The sequence below is a fragment of the Manis pentadactyla genome, chromosome 3 (genome assembly GCF_030020395.1).
Source record: "Manis pentadactyla isolate mManPen7 chromosome 3, mManPen7.hap1, whole genome shotgun sequence".
NCBI classification, from domain to species: Eukaryota; Metazoa; Chordata; class Mammalia; order Pholidota; family Manidae; genus Manis; species Manis pentadactyla.
In genome coordinates, this window is record NC_080021.1 from 206,577,069 (window position 1) to 206,602,193 (window position 25,125).

General features: G+C 43.6%; 1 protein-coding gene across 1 annotated transcript in view; it reads right to left on the reverse strand.

Moving 5' to 3' along the window:
• BRINP1 (BMP/retinoic acid inducible neural specific 1) overlaps positions 1-25,125 on the reverse strand; it is a 173,030-nt gene that overhangs the window by 25,029 nt on the left and 122,876 nt on the right. Inside the window, exon 6 of the mRNA XM_036915504.2 lies at positions 3,813-4,049. Within this exon, the coding sequence (XP_036771399.1) occupies positions 3,813-4,049 (237 nt within the window). The remainder of the gene's footprint in view (positions 1-3,812; positions 4,050-25,125) is intronic.

Below are 25,125 nucleotides of genomic sequence, written 5' to 3' on the forward strand. Positions count from 1 at the left end.
TGAAACCCTCCACTCCCCACTGTGTGATCCAGGCTCTTGGAGGTTGCAGGCAGGCACCGCTTACGGCACGCCACACTTAGTGAACTCCAGCTTAAGAGATGGGGACAAACTCTCGGCACTTCTGGGTGCAGGATTCTGCCTCAGTTTGGGAGGCTGAGCTTCAGAGTGTCAGCATGTGCTACAACTTAAAACACCCTCAGAAATGATCCAGGTCAGCTTTGTTGTTCTACATGTAGGGAAACTGAAGCCCACAGTGGGAAAATGATTTTCTGAAGAGAGAACAGCCCATGAGTGACCCGAGCTGCAGTTTCCAATGTAATATTTACCTCCCACAAAGCCCCCTCAACTATTGGGAAAATTAGGTTGGGTTTTGCATATGTATATATACATATACATATACATGTAAATACTCTGCACATATGTGTGTGTGTGTGTTTGAAATCTGCAACTTAATATAAAACCTAGAAGGAAATTTTGAGTACATTAGGCACTCATTTCATTAAAAAAAAAAAAACCCTCCATAGCTCTCAATAAGCACTAGGCTCAGTCTTAAATGCCTAACAGATATAAATGATTTGACGGCAAACCTACAAGGTGGTCCTTTTAGTGCCCCCTTCTATAGAAACTAGGACACAGAGATGTTAATTAACTTAGCAAGGCCACAGAGCCAGTAAGTGGTAGAATCAGAACTCTAGACCGGCTCTCGATCCTATGCTCTGACTGGGCACACTGCAGTTACTCTCATCACCACAGAGAAGATCAGTGCATTGGGCGCAAAAAAAAACATAAACAACAAAAGCTGCTGCAAATAGGAGGCTCTGACTCCGGGAAAACCTCAGACACGTCATCACTGTCAGACACGCATGAGGTACAGCTGCATCTCGACTCCTGAACAGCTGTATGGCCATTATTCTTTCATGCCTCAGTTTCCCCAGTGCCTTAGTTTCCCGTCTGTCAAACAGGTACGATAGCATCTAATGCAAGCCTTGGATTGGTGATACAGGACTGTGTCTTGATACACAGAAAGTGCTCAGCGGATGGTAGCGTAAGGCTGACAGGGTAACACACGACTGCATTGACTGACACTTTCAGAGAGCTGGCTGGAGGCAGGAGACTGGCCCTAAGGAGTCTGGGCTGCTTTAGCCAGCCCACCTCCCTGCCATGGAAGACTTGCAGCTCATATTGTAGAGGGCTTGAACACTGAAGGTGAAGGGTCCTGTGCTGTACAGACTCTGTTGGACCTGGAGACAGAGTAATGCCTCCCAGTGCGTAGGAAGCCGCTGGAGAATGGACAGTCAGAGGTATTTGTACTGATTCCTGAATCCGTGTGGGTGTGCACGCAAGTATGTCTACCTGGCTCTCTAAATGAACACATATGTGTGTAAATACATATATATGTAGATACTGACACAGATATAAATAGCCAAAGAATTCACAGACTGATCATTGAAGGTGAATTTGGGTCAGATAGGAATATATAACCTAAAAGCTAAAATGACTTAATTTTCTTGACTGAAAGTAAAAGGGTTCTCTCCCAACAAAAGAAGTTGTAGACCTCATTTGTGGATGTAAACTAGGTCCTATCTGACCACCGCCACTCGAGTCATGAGGGAATGAATCAATGGCTTTTACCTGTGGCCAGTCATTAATCCCTCCAAATTACCTGGTGCTGAGTCACAAAGGCCATGGGCTGAAAATGCAGACAAGGAAAATACACATGAATGGGCCACATATACATGTGTACACGGATGGGTTTGCCTTAATGGGTAAAACCATTTCAAATGGGTAAGTACAGAATATCTAGAGTGAAGGTGTGCTCTTGTGTGGAGAAAGCATGACACGTGAATCATTTTCATGGCCTCCTCAGCTTACTGTCCGGCTTCTTCTGCATTTCCTTACCCACCCCCCACCCAAAGCAGCTTCCCTTCCCTGGGAATAAGGATTATGTGCTAAAGATCTCAACTGCCTGTGCACACAGCCTCTCCGCCACCCCCGCCCTGCATTTTATTAGCCACCAGTAGAGTCACTCCACAAAAGCATTTTATCAAATGCTTCTTGTGTTACGGCCAAATATTTATCATAATACATTTCCAACGTGACCCTCTCTTTTATGAATTCCCAGGATTTTAAATGGACTAAAGAGTAGAGGCTCATAAGGCATCCACAGCTCCATTCGAGCTGCACGACCCTGACCCTGTGAGGACAGACTCAAGCACCAGGCACTCCCAGAGCAGGCTGGGGGCTTAGAGTTCATTGCAAACCAGTGGTTTTCAAACACAGCCCAACAGAGCTCGTCTTTTACCTGTGGTACACAGTGGCTCCGAGGTATGATTCTGTTTGATCAAAGGATTTCTTGGCTAAAGATTTAAATAAATTCAAATATTAAAAACACAAACATGCCCTCTCATTTATTAGATGAGGGAACTGAGGCCTGGGGGTGAAGCGGAATTAATAAATGACAAAAGCTGCTATGAGCACTGGATTTGGAATCAGGGATTCCATTAGTGACCCTCATTTACTAACGACGTCACCCTGGGGAAAACACTGGGCTCAGCACCATCCCTCCTCTGTGATACAGGGATGTCATTATTTACTTTAATGCAGTTGTTGTAATGGATTTAAGGAACACAAAGTTGTTTTAAAAACAGTAATGCTGTATACATATGTCCATTTCCTTAACAGTTAATCTGAGCACATATTATACGCCAAGTATCTAGGTGGCTTCTCTTAGAAGTCTCAAGGGTTCCCAAACTTTTCATGGGACTGAGTACAGTCTTCTTTCCAAAGCTGCCAGGTATTCTAACTCAGCGAATGGGGGAACATCCATCAAATTGTCTGACAAACATGCCTAAAAGAAGTTCTCAGATCTGACCTCATACCCTCGTTTTCAACTTTCAAAGCCAATCTCATATCAAGCCCTGCTAACTTTTGCTTCTAAATATCTCAGCATCACTGCATAATTCCCATATTTACCACCTATACCACCTACTACCTACACCTACTACCTCCCAGTCATCTCTCCTGAAGGCACCTTGTGATGGCCTCCCATTGGGCCACCTGGGCTCACCCTCTGACCTCTGCACGACCACCAAAGTCTCCTTCCCAGGAGGCCTCTCCTGACCCTCCTAACCCCATCAGCCTCCAGCTCTTCTCATCCTTTACACACATACCAGAACTGTTGCAAGTATTTGCATGGTTATATGACTAATGCTCAGCTTTCCATGAACTAGAAGCTCCATGAAGGCAAAAATCCAACTCTGACCCTCATCTACTTTGTGGCCTTGGGTGACTGACTTTCCTTCCCTGAAATTCATTTTTCTTAATCATGAAAAGCAGGGAACAGCTAAGTTGCCTGAAAAGTGACTTCCAACTTTGAGAGTCTGTGAATTCTTTGGCTATTTATAACTGTGTCAATATCTACATATATATGTACATACACATATATGTATTTACACACATACGTGTTCATTTAGAGAGCCAGGTAGACATACTTGCGTGCACACCCACACGGATTCAGGAATCAGTACAAATACCTCTGACTCTCCATTCTCCAGCGGCTTCCTACACACTGGGTGGCATTACTCTGTCTCCAGAGTCTATACAGCACAGGAGTACAAACTCAGTAATGCTGTTTGTTATTCTGTTCAGTGGAGATGTATTGAGCGTCTACTCCATGACAGCTGCTAGACCTGGCTCTGGACCCTCTGAAGTGAAAGAGTGGGTGTCCCTCGCAGTGACCCCGACCCCAGCTAGACAGTTCTTGTCTAGACCTGGCCCTGGGCCACGCGTGCAGTAGTACTGAGGCTCTCTACCTGAGTTCTCCAGGTCCTTATAAGCTTCGGCCCAGGACTTGGCCATGTTGGCCAGCGTGTACTCTATGATCTGGATGTCGGTGAGCGGGCAGTTGCACTGCGGGAACTCTTCTGCACACTGGCACCGACACTGGCTGTTCTGGCACACATACTCCCCCTCGCCGTTGCACATGATGTAGCTCAAGGCCGACTGGATGAACTTCTCTTGCAGATACTGAGGGAAGATTATCTGAAGACCTGTTTGAGAACAGCAAGGAAGGGAAAACAAAAGGTGAAAAAAAAGTGTTTCATTAACAGTTCCGAAAGGTGACGCGTAGGAACCTGAAGCTGCTAGTTTTCTCTCTGAGCGCCGTAACCAGAATATTTCTGGGCCTTCCTAGATCCAGACAGGGCACAATTGGCGAGGCCTCCAGTTCCGTCGCTTCTACTTAAAATTCCCAAGTCAGACCTCGGCCACCTCTGAAATGCATGCTCTATTCTGTTACATTAAAACTGAAGCTCAAGCCAGATCTGATAAATACTGTTCCCATTTGGGGAGAAAACCCTTAGAGAGCACAAGATTATTGTGTTTTCCCCTTATTTCCTTTATTTTTTCCCTTTTCCTATCTTCAAATATTTAGGAACCCTTTTTATGAAGCACAAGTCCTGAGTCAGGCACTAGGTCTATAGAGATTAAAAAAAGACATGATCTTGCCCTTAGGGAGCCTAGATACAATCCGCAGGGATAGACATGGACACACATCATCAGAACACAGCTTCACAGACCTGGGGCAGAGATGGCCACGCAAGGTAACAGGACAGCAGAAGACTGCAAATAACACTGCTCAGGTAGCAGAGACCTTTGCAGAGGAGATGGGCCTTGGGCTGGCGGAAAGGTGAATGAGAGCTCATGTAAAAAGAACAGGAAGCACATTCCAGTGAGAAAGAGCAAAGACCAAAGCGTCCCACAGTCGGGTGCTGCTGCTGGTGGACGGGGATGGGGGTGGGGAGTGTGATGCTATAGGAGAACAGGTTTTAGAAAAGGAGCAGATAGATGCCAGAGTGCAAAGGGCTTTATTTAAATATGCTGAGGAATTTGGACTTTATCCTGTGGATAATGAGGATACTTTGGCCAATTTCAAGGGTAAAAGTGATGTAAGGAGAGTGATACAACTTACTAAGGCTATGTATCATAAAAATAATTAGTGAAGATGACGCCGACAAGAATTTTCTCCTCTTTGCTCTAAAGATGAAGCAGCCGAGGCCCACTGAGGGGACGTGACTAACCTGTGGTTATCAACTGAACCCTCTTGACCAGATCTCATGGCCTTTCCTCTATACCTGACTAGTCAGTCTGAATCCTGAGAGCCAGTGACGGAGAAGGATTTATCTGGGCGTGAGCATTAATCCTGCACCCTTGGGATGTCAGCACAGCAGGCTGCCTCCCATGGCGTCCAGAGGACAGCTCTGGCCCTGGTTCGCTAAGGCACTTTGACCTGAGGCATTTCTCTCTGCCTCATTTGGAGCTGCTAAAAGTTTGAGCCACCAGTGCACATGGGCGTAAGGGTTTTACTACCCCCTGTATTAGAGCTGTGTTATTTGGATTAAATTTCTTTCTCTTTCATGCTTCGGGGACACCCCCTGATCCTACTCATCAGGGATTTGCTGGATAAGCTCAGCATTGCTCTCACTCTCTACTTCACAATAGTTTCTAGATGTTTATCTTTCCTTCTCTTACCTTCAAATTATTTTTTTAAAAAGCCTGATCATTTCCACCTGTCTCCACATGGCAGCTAAAAAAGACTATGTTCAGAGGGGCATTGTGGGAAAGGAGATTGTGCCTCCAGCAAGCCTTATGGCAAGGAACTATTATAAAGTATTTAAAATGCTGAGCATTGCTAGAAACAGGCTCCTCTACTTACTACTAAGACATCTCAAGCAAGTTATTCAGCCTATCTAGGGCTCCATTTTCTCTTCTCTAAAATCAAGGTATTTTTAATATTTACATTAGAAGGTTGTTGAGAGGATTAAGTGAATGGATTCCTGCAAACTGTCTAAAAACAAGTCTTGGCACATAGCAAGCAAACAATAAATGTCATATATTCCTATTTTTGATGCTGCTGATGATGATGATTGGGAGGAAGATGTCACTCCTCTGATCAAAGTTCTTAAAAGTTTCAACAGGACCTTAGAATAAATGAACAAGCTGTGGGCATTTAATCAGAAGAAAATACTCAGAAGGCATTCTCTAGATATCAGGAGAGATTTCACAAGAAGGGTTTAGAATTCTGCGCCTGTTGAACCAGCACGGGTGGGAGGGGCTTCAGGAGGTGGACCGTATGCCGCTGTGCCCGGAAGGCATTCTACCAGACAGAGCAGGACGGCCTGAGCAGTGGTCTCCTGCCAGCCTGGTGAGCTCCACACCAATGAACAAGGGGTCATATGAGTTAGACGCATGGCTCAGAAGGGCTTACTTGGATGAGGTACACATACCAAAAGATGGGGCAAAACAAATCAAGCAGTAAAGTCCCTTCTAAGCCAAGTCTACAATTCTTTCAGAGTCTGCATTACTGAGTCATTTTATCTGTTTCACCATTTTCACTTCCAGAGCGAAATTTATTTTTAGCTCATCCCAATCCCCGATGGGCATCTGAGTCTACGGATTGGGGTTAAGTTTCTGTTGGAGCTCTATAGACTATACTCTTCGGGCCTATTTTTCTAGCTTGCTCATCATTTTCTTTCTCCCTTTTATAGGGGATAAAATATGCTATTCTTGGTCCCAGCCCAAAAGGAATTTGGGGAGAGCATTTTTAGAAAATTGCGTCAAATCGTTTCTCCGTTTGGCAAGGATACAAAAGGCAGTATTACCTACCCCATTTAATGCAACTGAAAACAGATGAACTTTGGGGCGGGGGGTGGGTGTTTCTGGGAGCAGCTGAAACACAAAACTGATTGCTTTTTAAAAATGGAAACTCAGAACATGCCGAGCTGTCTCTGAGGCAGAATCTCCTGGGCAATTTTGAAAGAGAATAATGAAGACATAGCAATTAAGAAGCACTTTTCTGCAAAATGTCATTACTGTTTAAAGTTACATAACCATTTCTACGGCAGCGGAGGTTCACACAGCAGTCAGCGCCAGTCGTCTCCTCATGACCTGTGTCCGACGAAGAGGCTCATTGCTGACCTGCTAGATCGGCGCCTGAAGCCTCCCGGCTTCAATGGGAGTCATAAATAATGTGGAGCGGGATTTGGCCTGTGGAACCACTGTGTGAAAGATATACAGCTGCCGGCTGGGATGGAATATTCTGTCCCCACAGTTCCCAAAGACACACACACACACACACACACACACACACACACACACACACACACAGAGGAAAACGTGAGAAAATGAGAGAAAAAGGCCACCATTCTTGCCAAGCCTATAAATTTTGGCTCACAGTGCCCGGGAAGGCAATAGTTGAGAGTTTCCTTGACACGCCAACTCACCCCTGCTGAACATATATGCAGTACTTCCCCTCCCCGCCCCAATCTCACTATACAGTAAAAAAAAAAAAATCTTGCTACTTTAAAATGCAGTGTTTCGCTGCTCTGCAGAGTGAGTGGGCCCTGGAGATGGGGGAGCACCCGCCAGCTTCCTTCTCTCTTCCTGATTTCTGCCCCATCCTCCCCAGTCCCTCCCCCGACCTCACCTTCACACAGAAGATTCACAATATTGTTTGTCCTCCGCGTATAGTCCTTGTGTCTGAGATATTATTTCTTCTCTCTGCCACATGAAAGCACAGCTCTATTTCCTTGCCTCCCTCCTTCCTCTTCCTCCAATAGTCTCTATTTTCAGAACACACCAGGCATCCTGCCCTTTTCTTCAGTCCCTGCGTCGCACGTCTTACTCAACACTCTTTGCAGTCATCCTTCGCTGGGCCTAGAATATATTACCTTCCCCAAATCTCTGCACGGCCTCCTTCTCCTACAATCCCAACCTTCCCAGATACCCAAATTAAATCTCCACTTCTGTCTGCATCCAAGGATTAGTCACTGACTGAAAGTATCTTCATTTGCTTTCATGTCTTTTTCCACCTCCCCGTTAGACAGTGGGCTCTATGCGGGCGAGGGTCTTGTCTGTCCTCCACAGACACCCTCCTCCCAGAGTGTAACTTAAGGCCAAACCCAGTGTAGCTCCAGGCACTCGTCTGTTGAAGGAATGCACTAGCCTCTTTCTCATACCAACTGGAAAGAAAGAAAGCTGTCCTTAAAAGCTTTGAGGATGTTGGGATTGAAAAGCAAGATGACCTGCCTGAGGCTCTGTAAATAGAGGAACAGACTCAGGACCCGCCCCCAGGGGTTCTGGCTGATCTCTGAAGCCTTGGGGACTTCCAGCTCTCCTGGGGCAGGAGGCACACTAGGGGCTCAGGGTCCCTGGGGCAGCTCTGGCGCTGAGTGGCCTCTGGGGCTGTCTTAGGCTCTCTGAAACTCTGTTTTCATGCCCTTCAAGGTAAAATCCCAATGACCACCTTCTGGGAAGGCTGCGAGGAGTCAACGAGGGGAGAAAAGGAATAAACATCACTTAAGCCAGAACCTGGCTGTTATGGACTGAATGTTTGTGTCCTCCCAAAGTCCACAGGTTGAAACCCTAAACCCCCAAAGTGGTGGTGTTAGATGGGGAGGGGCCTTTGGGAGATGATTCAGTTTAGATCAGGTCATGAAGGTGGGGCCCCCATGATAGGTTTAATGCCCTAATAAGAGGAGAAGACAGGAAAGCTTGAATGCTCTCGGATGTGCATGCTTGGGTGCTCCCTCTTTCTCCCTCTCTCCGTCTCTCTCTCTCCCATGAGCAGCCACCCAGGAAGGGCCACATGAGCACAGAGTGAGGGCACAGCGGTCTGCAGGCCAGGAGCGTGCCTTTACCAGACACCAAACCTGCCAACACCTCGATCTTAGACTTCCCAGCCTCCAGAACTGTAAGAAATAAACGTCTCTTGTTTAAGTCACCCAGTCTTTGGTATTTTGTTACAGTGGCCCTAGCAGACTAAGACATTAGCACAATTAAGTGTTCAGTAAGTGCTAGGATCCCCCACTTCCACCATTATCAGAACATAATCCATTACCTGGACCAAATTGAGCCTTTCTTGGAAAATCCTCCTTGAGTAGCCTCATTTAGGTCAGCAGGATACATGCCAAGAGAGCATTTTCTCTTAATAGCATTATAGTCATTACTACAGGTCTTCGTTCTTTATCATTCCATTGTTTGTACTTCAATTTTCCTCCTTCCTTCCTCCAACTTTCCTTCTTTTCTTCCCTCCTTCCCACACATGTTGCTTAAGCCCTACCACGTGCCAGGCACCAAGCCGTGGATACCTGGGTGGGTAAGGTAGGCAGCTCACAGTGTAGTCAAGGAGACGGATGTGTCAAGCTGCTTGGAAGCAGTGACACCAGCGCTGTGTCGCGAGACACAAAGGAAGAGCACCTAACCCGGAGTGCAGTAGGGGCGGTGCAGGACGCTCTCCTAGCAGAAGCAGCATTCAGGCTGAGGCCTAATGGGCTTGCAGGAATTAGGGGATCAACGATCCACAGAACAGTTAGAAAGCGCAAACAGCATGTGCAAAGGGCTGGGCAACAGAAGTCCTTCCAGCCAAGAACCAACACTGCCATCATCATCCCCTAAAGGTTCATCTTTTTTGTTTGTTTGCTTCCAAGTTCCCTAGAGAAGAGTTCTAGAGCCTTAGAGAAGATAAAAACTCCAAAGAGAAGAATGACACAGAGTAGAGATCTGTCAGCTCATCAGAGGAACAGTGTTTCTTTTTTTAAACTGAAGTGTAGTTGATAGACAATATTATACTGGTTTCAAGTTTACAACATAGTGGTTTGACAGTTATCTACATTATTAAATGCTCACCACAGTTAGTGTAGTTGCTATCTGTCAACACAGATATTACGGTATTATTGACTATTCTCTGTGCTGTGCTTTCATGCCCGTGACTAATTTATGTTATAATTGAGATTTTGTGCCTCTGTATCCCCTTCATCTATTTCATCCTTCCACCTCAACCCCTCCCCAATGGTTACCACCAGTTTTCTAGGCATCTATGAGTCTATTTCTGTTCCGTTTGTTTGTTTGTTTTGCTTAATTTTTTTAGATTCCACACATAAGTGAAACCATATGGTATTTGTCTTTCTCTGACTAGCTTATTTCACTTAGCATAATCCCCTCTAGGACTGTCTATGTTGTTGCAAATGGCAGATTTCTTTCTCTCTTTTTTTGGCTGAATAATACTCCATTGTATATGTGTACCACATCTTCTTTATCCATTCATGGATAGAAGGACACTTCAGTTGCTTTCAAATCTTGGCTACTGTAAATAATGTGTCAATAAACACAGGGGTGCATCTATCTTTTCAAATCAGTGATTTTGTTTCCTTTGAGTAAATTCCCAGAAGTGAAATTGCTGGATCATATGGTATTTTGATTTTTAGTTTTTTGAGGAACTACCATAACTTCTTTCCACCAGTTTACATTCTGACCAACCGAAGAGCAACAGCATTTCTTATAGCAAGAAGGATCAAGGATCCTTGTCCATTAGGGACAGGGAGTATACCTGAGATTTAGAAATAGAAATGAGGGCTTACTCTATTACTGAGATTCAACCATTGGGGATCATTAATGTAACAGAAGAATTTCAGGGGAACCTGGCATTGGCTTCCTGGAGATCTCTAATGATGTCAGTGCAGCTGTCCAAAGCAGGCACCTAGTTCAGGTGGACTGCCCTCTGTGAGCCAGGGAATATTTAATGCCTGGAGAAGAAGACCCAATCAACAAACCTAAAGGTGCCCCTAAGATCTGGAGATTGTAGTCCATCCTTCATTTCTGGCCTGATCCTGCTCTTTTGCTGTTAGGAACTCTTAGCCTGTTCTTCCTTCTTTCAATAAACATACATGGGGACTTCTTGGAGGAGACGCTTCCTACCTTCTAGGGACACAGAGGGGCTTCTTGGAGATTCGACACTCAAGCGCAAAATCCAAGTACAAGAGATAAAGGCCTTAATTAATAATTAAAACATAAAATGTAGCATTATGCCTGGTATACAGTACACGTTTAATAAATATATTTCAAACATTGAATGAATTAGTCATCTTTTATGAAGGTGAAAGAAAATAAGCCTGGAGACAATAATTTTGAAAGACTTTGTGATGTATGTGGGATGTGGGGAGAGTCCTGAAACATGAGTATGGTCTAAATAAATAAAGAAGGGCAGCCATTGTGTTCCAAGCAGAGCATAACTTGAGCAAAGGTGGGTCAGTGAGTGAATACCTTGGATCAATCTGTCTTGTTCAAAGGGAAGAACTGTACAGCTTCCTTATTTTTTTCCACTGTTTTATTTTTATTCTATATCCTAATTATCTAATATAGTAGCATTTTTGAAGGAATTACTCTTTTCTGACCTATTTCATTAGATATTAAATGTGCGATCTATTACAGTGCCAGGAGGAAGAGGGAAACATACGGGTTCTATTTTGGTTGAGCAGAAATATTTTTTCTACCTGCGCTTGCATGACAATGTGGCCCCCTGTAGAGATCTCTGAGCCCTACTAGAGTCCCAGCTGTTGTCTTGTACCTGCTACGTTCTGCTTGTCAAATTCTGTCCGTTTCTGAAAAGCATGAGGTGGGACAAACAAAAGGACTGCACCTTTTGCAAGAAGTGGGACTGATCCCCTTCCTTGTGAAAGCCTGGAGATTTTAGACTGGCAGATAAAGGACTTTATGGCTCCAATAGCCATTCTGAACTCCAGTGTAATGAAGGCATGCAGGTCAATTACCCATCTGTTTGTGTTTCTATTGCTGTGAATTACAGTATCCATCGCTGACAGCTCATTGGAGTGGAATGAAAATAAGACGATAATTCACCGGGTGAAACTGTGCAGAAAGGGCGAAAAGGCTATGATCTCATTCAGAACTTCAGCCTTGTTTCTGTGACGGGTCATTTGCACTCTGGGAAATGAAGAAAGGCAGCTACCTGGGGGAAAAGTGGGTGGGTTCTGGCTCCCTTCCGGATAGAGTGAGCTTTTGTGTTCCCAAGTAGTACCATCTATCCTGTGGAATCTGAAGGAACTGACTTGGAGTCCTTGGATGAAATATATAGGTAAATGAAGTTCAGCACAATAAAACGGAAGCCTTCTTAACAATCTTAAGTTTTGAGGGCTGGAACAGGTGGGCTCATTGGGAATGTACAAGCAGGATTTGAAAGCTGACATGGCAGTTGTGGTCTAAAGAACCCAAGGTTCAAATGGCATGTGGTAAACTGGGTTATCATTAACTCATAGTGCTTCTCCCTTCAGCATCCTTCCTTTAAAAAATCAAGCCCCCATGCTCGGAACTCAGATGGGTTCACGTGACTCGTTCCAGCCAAGGAAATGTGAGTGCAAGTGATGTGTGCCACAAAACCTACGTAGGTTCATCAATTTCTTTTTCCCAGTTATCATAAGAATAGGAACACAGTGTTCCATATAGATGCCACCAGAGAAGTAGAGTCACAACTGACTTGTGACCACGATGTAGCATCAGTAAGAAATGAGCATTTCTCTGAACTGAGGTTCAGGGATTGTTTGGATGACATAACCTAGTCTACACTGAAAGATACAAGAGTTGATATGGTTCATGGGCCAAGTTGACCGGTAGCCTATTTTTGTAAATTAATTTTACTGAAACACAGCCACACAGATTTGTTTAAGTAGTATCAATAGCTGCTTTTACATGGAAAGAGATGAGGGGTTGCAGCAGAGACTTTGTGTGGCTCACAGAGTCTAAAACATTTATCTAGCATTTTATACAGAGTCTGCCAACCCCTATTCTAGTTGACCTCTAAAATTCTTTCAACCTTGATTTTCTATGAATCTACTCTATGCTGTTGTTCATTCATTTATTAAACAAAGATCAATCAGGCATCTCTGATGGGCCAGGTACTCTTCTCGGCTCTCCAAAAAGGCAAGGAACTAGAAACAAAATCCTTGCTCCCACGGAACTTACCTTTTAATGAGGATGATAGATAATAAGTGAATAAATAAAAACAGAGGAGGATTTACACCGACAAAAGCAGTTGGGAGAAAGGGGACTTATTCGTGACAATTTTAACTTTTAAAAAAGAGAATGTGATCTAAAATCATGAAATCACCAAGGATAAGGAGGCTAACATATTTTTAAAGTTCAATTTCATAAAATTTCAACATGAGGATACCACTGAAGCCTTAAGAAGAGGTTGATTCAATTCAAAAATATGCTACTTCATAGAATTCATGATAAAAACCAAATCTGTCCCCTGCATATCTATGTTACCTGATCCCTAGATCAGCTCATGTCTCCAAATTCCTCCCTAATCTATTTCCCTTTCCTTGCCACATTCTGCCACACGACTGCCCAGTTCTCTCCTGTTCCAACCTGGGCTCCAGCTCTTACTAACTGCATGACCTTGGGAAGTTAAGACTATAAGGCTAAACTTCTCTGATTCTCAGTTTCCTCATTAAAGCTTCCATTGTAGGTCCAGTGTAAAAAGTAAGTGCAATGCTGTATCTGGATTGTGGTGGTATCTTGATCACATGATTGTATATGTTTGTCAAATTCATAGAGCTGTTCACCTCAAAAGGTGAATTTTCCTGTATGCAATTTATATCTCAAAGAATTGGATAACAAAATCAATTACATAACACATATGAAGGGCTTAGAACATGATTAGTTATTCAACTAATTCATTCCCTATCTTCACCCTGTTTTTTATTGATTTCCCTGGAGGCCTTTGACAATCTCAGGTTCCCTCTGCTGGCCACCAAGAGTACCTCACATATACCTCAAATTCTAATAGGACACTTACCACATCGCATTATGTTATGTTTATGTCCCTCCTGGTCTGTGAGCTCCTTGATTAAGGCAGTGCTTCATTCCTCTCCCATTTCCCTGTCATCTAGTACATTAGTGGGCTCCCAGTAAATGTGTTTGGATGAAGGTGTATTTAGACAATGTGTTTCAGAGGGTACTGTGGTTCTCTGCTGAATGCTTAGCATGCTCCCCCTCTCTAGAGCCATCCTTCATGATCATCTTTCCCAACCTGAAGTTATTTTAACTCCAACTCAGTAGCAAAAGAGACAGGTATGCAGAAAAGCTGAGTGAAAAACAACACAGATCCAAAAGACATCCTAAGAGAACGATGATGTTGAAAGTCTTGACCACTAATTCCAGCACATATTTTGTTCTGCATCCATTGCTGTGAACTGTGATTCTTGAGGACTGTAACTGTTTCTTGTATTTCTTTGCATTTTTTTCCAAGATATCAAGCACAGGGCTAGATCATACTCAGTGTGTGAAAATAAAGCAGTTCAATTCAACAGCTATTAGGAAAGTCTTTTCACCCACCAGTTTACTGAACCAGGTGTTGTGCTAGATGCTAGGGATATAGAAAATGAATAAGACACAGTGTCTGACCTCAGGAAGCTCCAGTTGGGTGGGAGAACAAGATTCATAAATGCACCATTACAATAAACTAGACACAAGTTTCAGTACAAGGTAAAAAGTAGACCCCTCTACTTTTATAGCGGTAAAGGAGTTCAGAAAGTTGGGCAAGATTGATCCCAAATGGTATGTACGTTCCAGCATTTGCCATGGCATATGCCCCAGAATCATAAATCTGCAAATGCACACAGGATCAAACACACTCAAGGAACTATTCAGTCCACCTCCTGAGACTCATAATACACATTAGCACAGTTAAGGCACAGAGAAGTCCTGCAGTAAGTGTAGTGTGGTTTATGTTGTTTAATACAGTGTTTCAGGAATATTGAGTTTTTGCTAAGTTACTGTGTGGTAAAAAATAACCTCAGAACTCCAGTGGCTTACAACCACCAAAGTTTATTTCTTGCCCACATTTCATGTTGGCTAGGCTTCGGCCCTTCACCAGATGTCTGCATTTGGATCAAGACTGTTGGAGCAGTTTTTCTCAAGTCTACGCCCTTCTCATGACAGAGGGAAAAGAGCAAAAGCCAAGCCAGACAGTGTCTCCAGAAGGGTCTGCTACAATGAGGCATGCACTATGTCCTCCCACATTCTACTGGCAAAAGCGAATCACATGGCCACGTCCAGTGTCAACTAGACAGGAAGTATACATCCCACAGGACAGCACCGCCGCCTCAGGGCAATTCACTGCTCTATGCAGTCCTTTCAGAGGAAGGGAGCAATACAGTCATGGAATCTATCACAAATAAATTTATTTTTGTGCCAAACCTTTAAAAAAAAATACTAATTACCATATGATCCAGAAATTCCATTTTTCAGGTATAAACCCAAATGAATTGTAGACAGGTATTCTAACAACAACTTGTACACAAAGGTCCATAGCAGCACTATTCACAGCAGTCAAAGAATGGACACAACCTAAAAGTCCCTTAAACGGTGAATGGATAAACTAACTGGTCTGTCCATACAGTGGAATATTACTTCAGCCTGAAGAATGAAGTACTGATGCATGCTACAACATGGACGGACCTTGAAAACATTTTATTAAATGAAGGAAGGCAGGCCCCCAAAACCCACATATCGTATTTTTCCAGTTTTATGAAATATCCAGAATGGGCCAATCCATAGGCACAGCAGATTGGGAGTTGCCAGGGGCTGGAGGAGGGCAGGAATGGGGAATGACTGCTTAATGGATACGGAATTTCCATCTGGGATCATATAAGAGTCCTGGATGATAGTGATGATGGTTGCATAACATTGCAAAAATACTTAATGCCGCTGAAATGTGCATTTTAAAATGGTTAACACATTCAAGTTCATGTAATATATATTTCACCACAATAAAAAAGCTCAGATGAAAACTAAACTGATTTGACAATTCAAATGAATTCAGATCAGTAAATACCGAGCACCTACTGTGAGTCCTTAAAAAAAAGGTATGGCTGCTTCTCTCAGAGATCTTAATTACAAATTTAATAGCAACTACATACAATTCTGCACATAACACAAGGTAGAATGTATCTAGAAAAATAATCGAGGCCCATGGAAGCTGTTTGCAGTGCCCAAGGAGAGCTTAATTCTGACTAACACAAATTGTGAGGAAAAAATAAGGATTGACTTAATAATCTCAAAAAAATAAACAGGCACCATATTTACATGGAGTCAATGAATTCATTTTCATGGGTGATTTATTTAGGTTTTGAGCATCCTGATGCCTGGTTGCTGCACAATCAATGTGATCAACAAGGAATTGAGTGGGACATGGTTGGTAAAGCAGACCTTCACTACGTGGACCATTTATCAGTGGGCTTTCCACGCTCGCTGCATACTCGGCCACACGTCTGTCTGAAAGGTAGAGATCCCACATGCCTACAGTGCCAAGAGACAAGTTGTCTGACATCCCTTCTCTCAACATCAGCTAAAATCCCTTCAGAATTTTCACCTCTCTCTGTGCAAGTCTGAGTCCTGAGTCGCTGAACGGTTCCAGATTTGCCCCGGTCAGAGGCAGCACGTTTTGTAGTCATATACCCCTGGAATGCTGCAAGGCCTCAGCAATCATCTGTTCTGGAGGCCTCTGATCTTCCCTGGTCCTGGATTCTTTGGGAGTATGAGAACAGCTATGCAAAGGGCATACTTACACATGTGTACAAGGAGGCAGAAAGTCTTAGGAAAATCCCAGACTTTCGAAAGAAAGTAGCCAAACCTATAAGCACACAGAAAGGGCTCTAAAGCATGGGTGTGATGCATGTGTTCCAGGTTGAGAAACAATAGGGTGGACGATCTAAGAGCACTGCCATGACTGCCCCTGGCCCCAGACTCCTGCACTGCCACCTGCGTAGTTACCTTGACATCTGTGACCTTGATGGTCAAATCCAGAAAATGGGTCTAAGTTAAGGTTTACATGAATAGTAATATAAAGAAATGAGCTCTATACTTGGCACCTGAGAATTACCCTACTAGTAAATCACAGCTGTGTTGATCACTTTATAGCAGACATACTGGTTTTCAGGTTGGCTGCTGTCTACATGTTTTCCAATTAAATGCAGAACAGTGGCTCTGAAGCAGAGGTGCTTTCATTCCCGTTTTGCAGATTAGAAGACCTCGAGAAGCTCAGACTTAATTAACTAGTCCAAGGCCTTACCACTGTCAGATCCGCTCTCCTGATCCTCCCCATTTTCTTTGTTTCCCGACTGAATCTTTAATTGGTATCTTCAATCCACTTCTTAAGAGGAACTCCACTTCTCACACGGCAGAGAACAGGGCGCTCCTAGGCTCAGACAGGAATACCAATATTTGGAAGCAGCCAACTGGGTGGAAGTCAGCAACCCCCTTTGCCATGAGGCACTTCTCTTTGATTCAGCAGCCTGCACAGGCAGAGCCACAGGAAGGCAGACACACGGGTTCCTAGTGGTGCCTCCCGACCTGCTCACCAGACAAGAAGGCCTTCAGTCCCGAGCCGCTGCCTGTGGCCCTGGGCTCAGTCTAACAGGGGGACTCATCCCAGAGCTGCTGATCAGAGCAGGCACTGTCAGCATCGCTCAGTGCTCCACACTGGGGTCACAGGCCACATGGGGTGGCGGGGTATGGGAGGGGGGGGGCGTTATGAAAAGGAGACCTAATCTTGTCCTGCCCCCTTTCTTCTACTATTGCATCCAGGCAGGGGCTTGCTCCCGTCCTCCCCACACCACACCGGGGATGTGCTGTGCCTACGCAGAGCTCCCTGAGAGGAGGAGCCTGGGGGGCCCAGACGACCAGGAAACAAAAGCCAGGAGACCTTGGGGGAGTGATTTCACCTTTCTGAGCCTCAGTCCTTCATCTGTATAATGGGGGGCGCGATCCCCTCTCTCAGCTGGCGGGAAGGATAACCTGACTACTGGACATCAGCACACTGCCTAAGAGTTCCTCTCTTTCTACTGTGATTATTTTGAAAGTCATCACCTCCGCTCTGTTTATGGTGCCCCCACTACTAGGAAGGCCTGTGGAAGTTTCTTCTCTTCCCCAGCCGCCTCCTCATCCTCCTCGTCCCCCTCCTCTCCCTCCATTGCCTCCCTCTGTCTCCTTCCTCTCTATCTCTCCCCCTCCTCCACCCACTCTTCTGCCTTCTTCTCCTTTCTACCCACCCTCCCTTCTCCCTGCCTCCTTTCCCCGCCTGCCTCCTCCTAACCCTCTCCCTTCTATTGTCCCGTCAGCACCAATCATATACAAACATCCAACAGGGCCAATACACATTGAATTCCTGTGCCCACGGCTCCACTGAACAAGATGAAGAATGAAGCTGGCAAAGCAAAATCCCTTTTTTCCAAAAAAAACCTATCCTCTACTCTAATAGAAGGGATAAAATCCAAACACGAATGAATAGGTTGCAAGGTGAATAAAAAAAGAAATCACGCCATAAAAGAGGTCTTAAAAGAGGCTTTTCAGAGGAAGTGGCATTTGGAAGATTAAGGAGCATGACTTTTGCTGAAAGACGTATAAGATCTGATGCAGAAGAGGCACGAGCACTTCTGAGGGGCGCTGCCCATGCAAGCTGGCACAGTGGCTGGCAGACAGTAGGCTCCTAGGAAATGGCCATTAGGGTGAACTGGATCCAGTATGATGTGGAATGAGAAGTAGGAGAGTTCAGAGAAAGAGGAGCTCGCTACGAGCTGGGTGATTCATTCATTTAATTATTTATTCATTCATTTGTACATTCACTTAACAAATATCCTCTGAGCCCCTTCTGTACCAGGTTCTGTGTGTTATGCTAGAGACAGAGTTGGTCCCAACCAATGAGGAATTTACTCTTCAGCTGGGAAATCAGGCTAGTAACAGGACGGTCGTGCTCTTGTGTGACAAGCCCCAGGGAGGAAGGTGGGTAGGACGCCTAACCACCCGGGCAGAGGGGGTAAGCAGCTTTCCTGGGAGAGGTGGAGTCCAGGAATGGGAGAGATGACGTGTACAGGTGCAAAGTAATAAACAATACAAATTTTAAAAGTTGTCTGTAGTGAAAGGTAAGAAATTCTACAGGCCTAGAATTCCAAAGTAAGGGAATGAGTATGTGTAAGATGGTAGAGTAAGACAAAGCCAAGAAGACAGGCTTGGGTTTGATTATATTCTTGGTGCCAAGTTCAGAAGTCTGAACTACACATCAGACTCTCCAGAGGCTGTGGATGGGTTTTAAGGAGGGAGGGCAGCATTTGACTTGACTTGAAGACCACACTGGCTGCTGGTGGGGGTGGGTCGGTGGGAGGGCTCAGAGGCAAGGTGACTGGTTGGCTGTTCTCTGCCATGAGGGGAGGGGCTGAGCCTGGACAGGCTTCCTGCTGAGGGAATATCCGTGTTGGGCACTGCAAGAGGGTCCAAACACAGTAAAACCAAGAAGGGAGGTCACTGAAAGCATGAAGAGATTGTGAGTGCATGAGTGATAGGAAACAGAGCCCAGTCTGGAAGGAGCTGAGGTTTCAAGCAGACAGAGGAAAAGGTAAGAAGGGGGAAAGAGGAGGAGGAACTCTTTGAGATGAACAAGTGTCATGGACCATTTGAATGTGAGCATTAGGAGGAGGCTCTTAAAACACAGCCTCCTCGGTGGTCCTGTCTGGGGTGCAGAGGGCAGATTATCAGTGTTTCAGCCCGTATCCCCTCACCGCCTGGCCTCCCATCTGTTACAGGCCTTTATCTTGTTTCCTTCCACTGTCTCTTTGGGGAACTGGCAATAAGCTAGTGACCATTTTCATTAAGAAAAGTATCACATGACACTGAAGCTCAAATGCCATTCATTATAAAACACACCATTGTTTTATGTATACTACGAAAAGTACACCCTGCCAATTAAACTAGGACACACCCTCAGTTGTAAGAAACATTCTAATGTGAGAGATAATTAGGATCTGAAAAAATTATGCAACTTAAATCTATAAAAAGTGATCAGAAGTAAAGTTCAAGAAAGAGTCCCCATTATCCCACCTATGAATTGTATCCACCCCTGAGCCCATAGATAGTCTCTACCCTCCATTCACCCTGGATGAACTGGCAGGCGCTCTTACCTAAGGCAAAGAATTCCAGTCACACACAAGTCCCTTACACGGGCTTGCCTGCTCTACTTTGACCCTAAAATAACCCCTCTTGCTTGCAGAATCACTTTCCCCTCCCCCTCCCTGAATAACCATTCCCATCAGCATATAAGTATTTTGCTGCTTCTGTATTACAAAAGAAGTTCCCTGACTCCACATCACCTTCTGCTTGTGTGCCTCTTACTGTGATCCTCTTCGGCAGCGCTGGCTGTACATCCCCTGCCCTCACTTCCTCTCTTCCCGTTCTCTCTTGAACTCATTTCCTCAAGCTTTCGTCATGTCTTGTCAAGGTCAGTTGTGATCTTAATCATCTATTGGCAGCATTTGACACAGCTGACCACTTTCTCTGTTTTGGAAAACATTCTTCACTTGGCTTCCAGGATATGACACTCGCTTGCCTCCTTTCCCACCTCGCTGGCCACTTCTAAGCTTCCTTTTTATCATCCTATTCCTCAGTATCCTCCTATCATCCCAATCCTTTAATACTGAATTCCCCAGGTCTTAATAACTGGGTTGCTTCTTTTTTCTACCTACCTTCTCTCCCAAGGCAATCCGATCCAATCTCACATCATTAAATACCATCTCTATGCTAATTTACTTCCCTGGTTCTCTCCCTTGGCTTTCCAAATGCCCACTCAGTATCTACACTTGCATATATAATAGACTTCTCAAACTTAGGTTCAAACTCAATTCCTCATGCCCTATCAAAACAGACTCCTCCCACCATCTTCGTCCCGTTTGGAAGGTAATTCCTCCATTGCAGGTGCTCAGGTAAAACTTTGGGATCAGCCTCCCCTTCTCATTTCCCCTCCCAACTACCTCTCACCACCCTGATCACCATGATCACAGTCCAGGCTGCCATTTTCTCTTGGCATGATTAACACGAGAGCCTCCTCACTGTTTCTTTTATGTTGTTCGTGCCCTTTATAGACTTTCCTACATAACAATCAGAGTGAATCCTTTAAACTGTAAATCAGGTCAAGGTAGGCTACTGCCCAAATTTGCAATGGCTTCTCATTTCATCTAGAGTAAAATCTAAAGCATTTTCCTCTTCTTACAAACCTCCACGTGACCTGTTCCCTCACTATGTCTCTGATGGTACAGAAAATATATCTCTTGGTTTACTTGTTTTTTATCTGCTCCCCCAAAACTCACGCACTAAATATAAACTCCCAAATGACTGAGACTTGGCACATTCACTGCTCTATATCCAGTTTTCAAAACAATATCTGACATATACCTGGTTTTCAACAAATACTGCTAAATGAATGAGTGGAAGTATGTGTTAATACATTTTTGGATCATTCCTAGCTTTCAGCAAAATATTCTCTCTGCATCCCTTTCCACATCACCGAGCTACTAAGGCAGCGCTCTGCTCTCTGTACACCTCACCCGATGGATACTAGATTAAATTACAAGACAGTGTCAGTAAAAGACTCAAAGGGCTTCTTGGAGAAAGAAGCATAAAAATAAGAAGTTATCATTATGCCATTAGCATTATTACTACTAGTGCGGCTGTTGCTGTTTTGACTACTAAGAGCCTCTGATCACTTCCATGATCCATTCTTTCTCATTTCTAGTCTCCTCCAATCCTCCTCTTTCTTCGTCCTATTTCCTCTTACTTCTTTGCCCTGTTTTGTGAACATTTCATGAAACTCTATAAGGCCAATGTCATGGGCCTTCATCTACCAAAATAAACCTCTGCAGAACCTCCCTCACAGCCTCGTGCACAGGAATTAGGAGCGGAACAGACAGCAACACCAGTTTGAGAACAAGCTCTTCAGTCGGGCTTTCAGGATTGAAATTCAAGTTCAATCACTTATTGAATAAGCTCTCTCAGCCTGTTGACTCACCTACAAAAGAAGGCTGTTGTTGATGCCTTCCCCATAGGAATGATTCAAAGAGTAAAACTTTAATAAATACCATTATATAATACAAATAAATGTAAGTTAAAAATAAACAAAAACAAATAAATATAATAAAAATAAATCAGTAGTCCCTGGCACAGAAGGAAGCACTGAAATAAATAACATTGATTGTTATTTCTGGCTCCTGTGCCCTGAGCCAAGGCAGCTGCTTATAGCTGGGCTGGCCACCTCCTGCTGATGTCTCTGCTTTATTCGTTTTCTCTTTGCAGAGGATGTCAAGATGGAGCACATTATTAAATAAATTTTTAATATACGAATATTATATACACAGAAATGTGTACCTATAAATCATGTGTGCACAGCTCTATGGATTTCTGCAAAGTAAATGCATCCATGTGCTGCCACCTAAATCAAGAGACATAGCATGACCAATACCTCCAGAAACCTTGCCCATTTCTCTCCAGCCACTTGCCACTCCCCTTTCCCCTAAGGTTAATGATCTCTGGACTTCGAAAACAATGTATTTGTTTTTTGATCTGTATGGGAATGGAATCACACAGCTTGTTCTCTTTTGTGTTTTGGCTGCTTTTACTCAGTGTTATGCTCATGAGATTCTTTCATATTGATGCGTAAAAGGGTAGCTTATTCTTTCCCATTTCTGTATTGTAGCCTATCATGTGAATGTATGATAATTTATTTATCCACTTTCTTGTTGATGGGCATTTGGGGCTATTTCCAATTGGGGGCTGTTTTGCAGAAAGCTGCTATGAACATTTGTGTCTCTTGGTGAACACTGGTCACATTCCTGCTGGACCTGTTCCTGGGAATTGTGTCTGCAGGGCCGTCAGGGGAGGACATACGGAGTTTTCCATGGATACTGCCAAAAAGGGTTTTCTAAAGTGACTGTACTAGTTTTTTCTCCCCTGAGCAATGCATGTCAAGTTCCCACTGATCCATGTTGTTTTTTTCACTTGAGCCAGTCTGACTGGTGTGTTATGATACTGAATTGGGGTTTGAATTTACTCTTTCTGAGGACTAGAAAAGTTCATCACTTTTTCAAATGTTTATTTGCCATTTTGATATTCTTGTTTGTAAACTTCCTGTTCATGTATTTTACCCATGTCCTAGTCTTACTGTATTGTCTGCCTTTTTCTTCCTGATGTCAGGAGTTATTTATGTCTTTTGTACAAGAGCTCTTTGTCAGATACATATGTCACACCTGTTTCCTCCTACTCGGCTGCTTGCATTTCCATTCTATGAATAGCAGCTTCTGATGAACAGAAATTTTAATTTTAATGTGGTCCAATTCATCGATCTTTTTCTTTATATATGGTGCTTTTTATATCCTATTGAATAAATATCAGCCTGTAAAGAAGTCATGACATGTTTTTTTTGCCTTACATTTAAGTTTTTTTGTTTTATCTTCCACCAAGACAATATTATTCTGCCACAGATATAATTTTTTTATGACTTCCCTACCTAGACAGAATTACTCCCTTTCCTGAATCTCTATAATAGTATGCATTACCTTTATTATCTCTATTAGATTACATATTACCTCGACTCGTGTGTACTTTGCTATCCATCTTTTCTGTCTCATCTCCAAACTCCTTTCACCCAATTACCTAAATTCTTCATGGTTTTTACACTAAATCCTTGTCTTGATGCCTCCTAAGTAACTCTAAAATGGGTCTGTTTCTCTCCACTCCACCTGCTACCTTCATGGTCTAAACCTCTGACATCTGGAGTACTGCAATAGCCCTTAACCCACTTCAAATCTACTGGTATCTAATGAACCACACAGCAGCCAGAGAGATCTGCCAAAATAGCAATCTCTTCTTGCTACTTCCTTCTTAAAAACCCTTCCGTGGTGCCCACTACTCTCAAATGATGGTTGGACTCTTTAACGTGCTTCAGAGGCCTTCCAGGATTTGAAGGACTATTTGTCTTTCTCACCATTGATGTCTTTGCTCTAATCTCTTAAAATCTTCCATTTCCCTGAATGCCCTCTCATAAAGAGTCTTCTGTCTGCCCCCATATTCATGCCCCTACCCTCCTCTTCATTCACATCTCATCCTATATGCATCTTTTTAGCAGGAAAATTTCCCTGACTCCCTAAGAAGCTAAGTCCCATACTATCTGGTACCATAAAACCCTCATAATTTCTCTCCATCAAACCCATTATGCCTATTATTGTTTGCTTAAGCCCACTTCTCTGATAGAGTGTATATTTCCTTGGGGCAGAAACCCTCTGTCTTATTCACCTCTATAAACTTGTGCCTAGCTCAATGCCAACATGGGTTCTTAAAAAAAAAATACTGAACTGAGTTGAACTGATGTGGGCTCACAAGCCCAGCTTTTAGCATCAGATTTGGCTCTCAGTCTCAGAAAAGATTTGGTGATTCATCACTTTCATAAAACCCTAGAATCAGTATTGAGAAGGACTTAAAGACCACCTACTTCAATTGCTCAACCCAATGGAATATTGATTAAATAATCTCCATAACATTCCTACCAAACATCATCTACTTAGAACTCTCTAATAATAGAAAGTCACTACATTCTAGGTTTGGACATGAATGTGCATTAGAAGGTCTGTTTTGTACCGAGTTTAAACTAAGATCTATTTATCCCAGTTAAAAGCTGGGATCCTTATAATTTCCCTGAAGTAGATCAGATTTGGTCCATTTTATCCATATTAATGAATTTGATTATCTTTCCTTAAATACAAACCCTTTTGCTCCAAGTCAGCCTTCTTTAGCTGTTTATCATAACACAGCCTCCGTAGGCAGACTGCAGTTTCTTAATGTCCCTCCTGAAGTGCGATGCCCAGACTTGGACTCAATCCTCCAGGTGTATTTTGGATAATCTGAACAGGACAAGGCGGTCATCTCCTTTTTTGTGGATAACATACTTCTGATTGTGTAACTAATGGCAGTCCTGGGTTGTGGAGCTCTAAAGTTTGTACTATAGTCACCTAATGAGAAAAGGAATTCAAAATTGCATGTGAAAGTGAATAATTAGAATGAGAAAACTCAGGAATTTAGAAGGTGAAGGAGCCTATTGGGTTCATGGTAAATCAGCTTCTAAATGTCCCTAAGATCTTAATAACGTCCTATTAAACACCCTATTAATCCCTTCTAAACGTTCTCCAATTAGAACTCACATCTCTCTCCATCAACACGCATAGCAGGGTTATCAAATGCAAACCAGAGCCAAACATCTTGGGTTCAAATCCTTCTCTCTCTTCATGAAGTGATAGCTGTAGGTGTCACAGGAACTGATAAGGTGAAAATCCTGGCATGCCCAATGCAGATCCACCTTTCATATTTACTTCTTACCAGGTATTGCCAAACCCATGTGCCCAATCTTCTCTACTAAAGGGGGCCGGGTTATTTTTCAACTAATGGAAGGTTTGTTTTGCT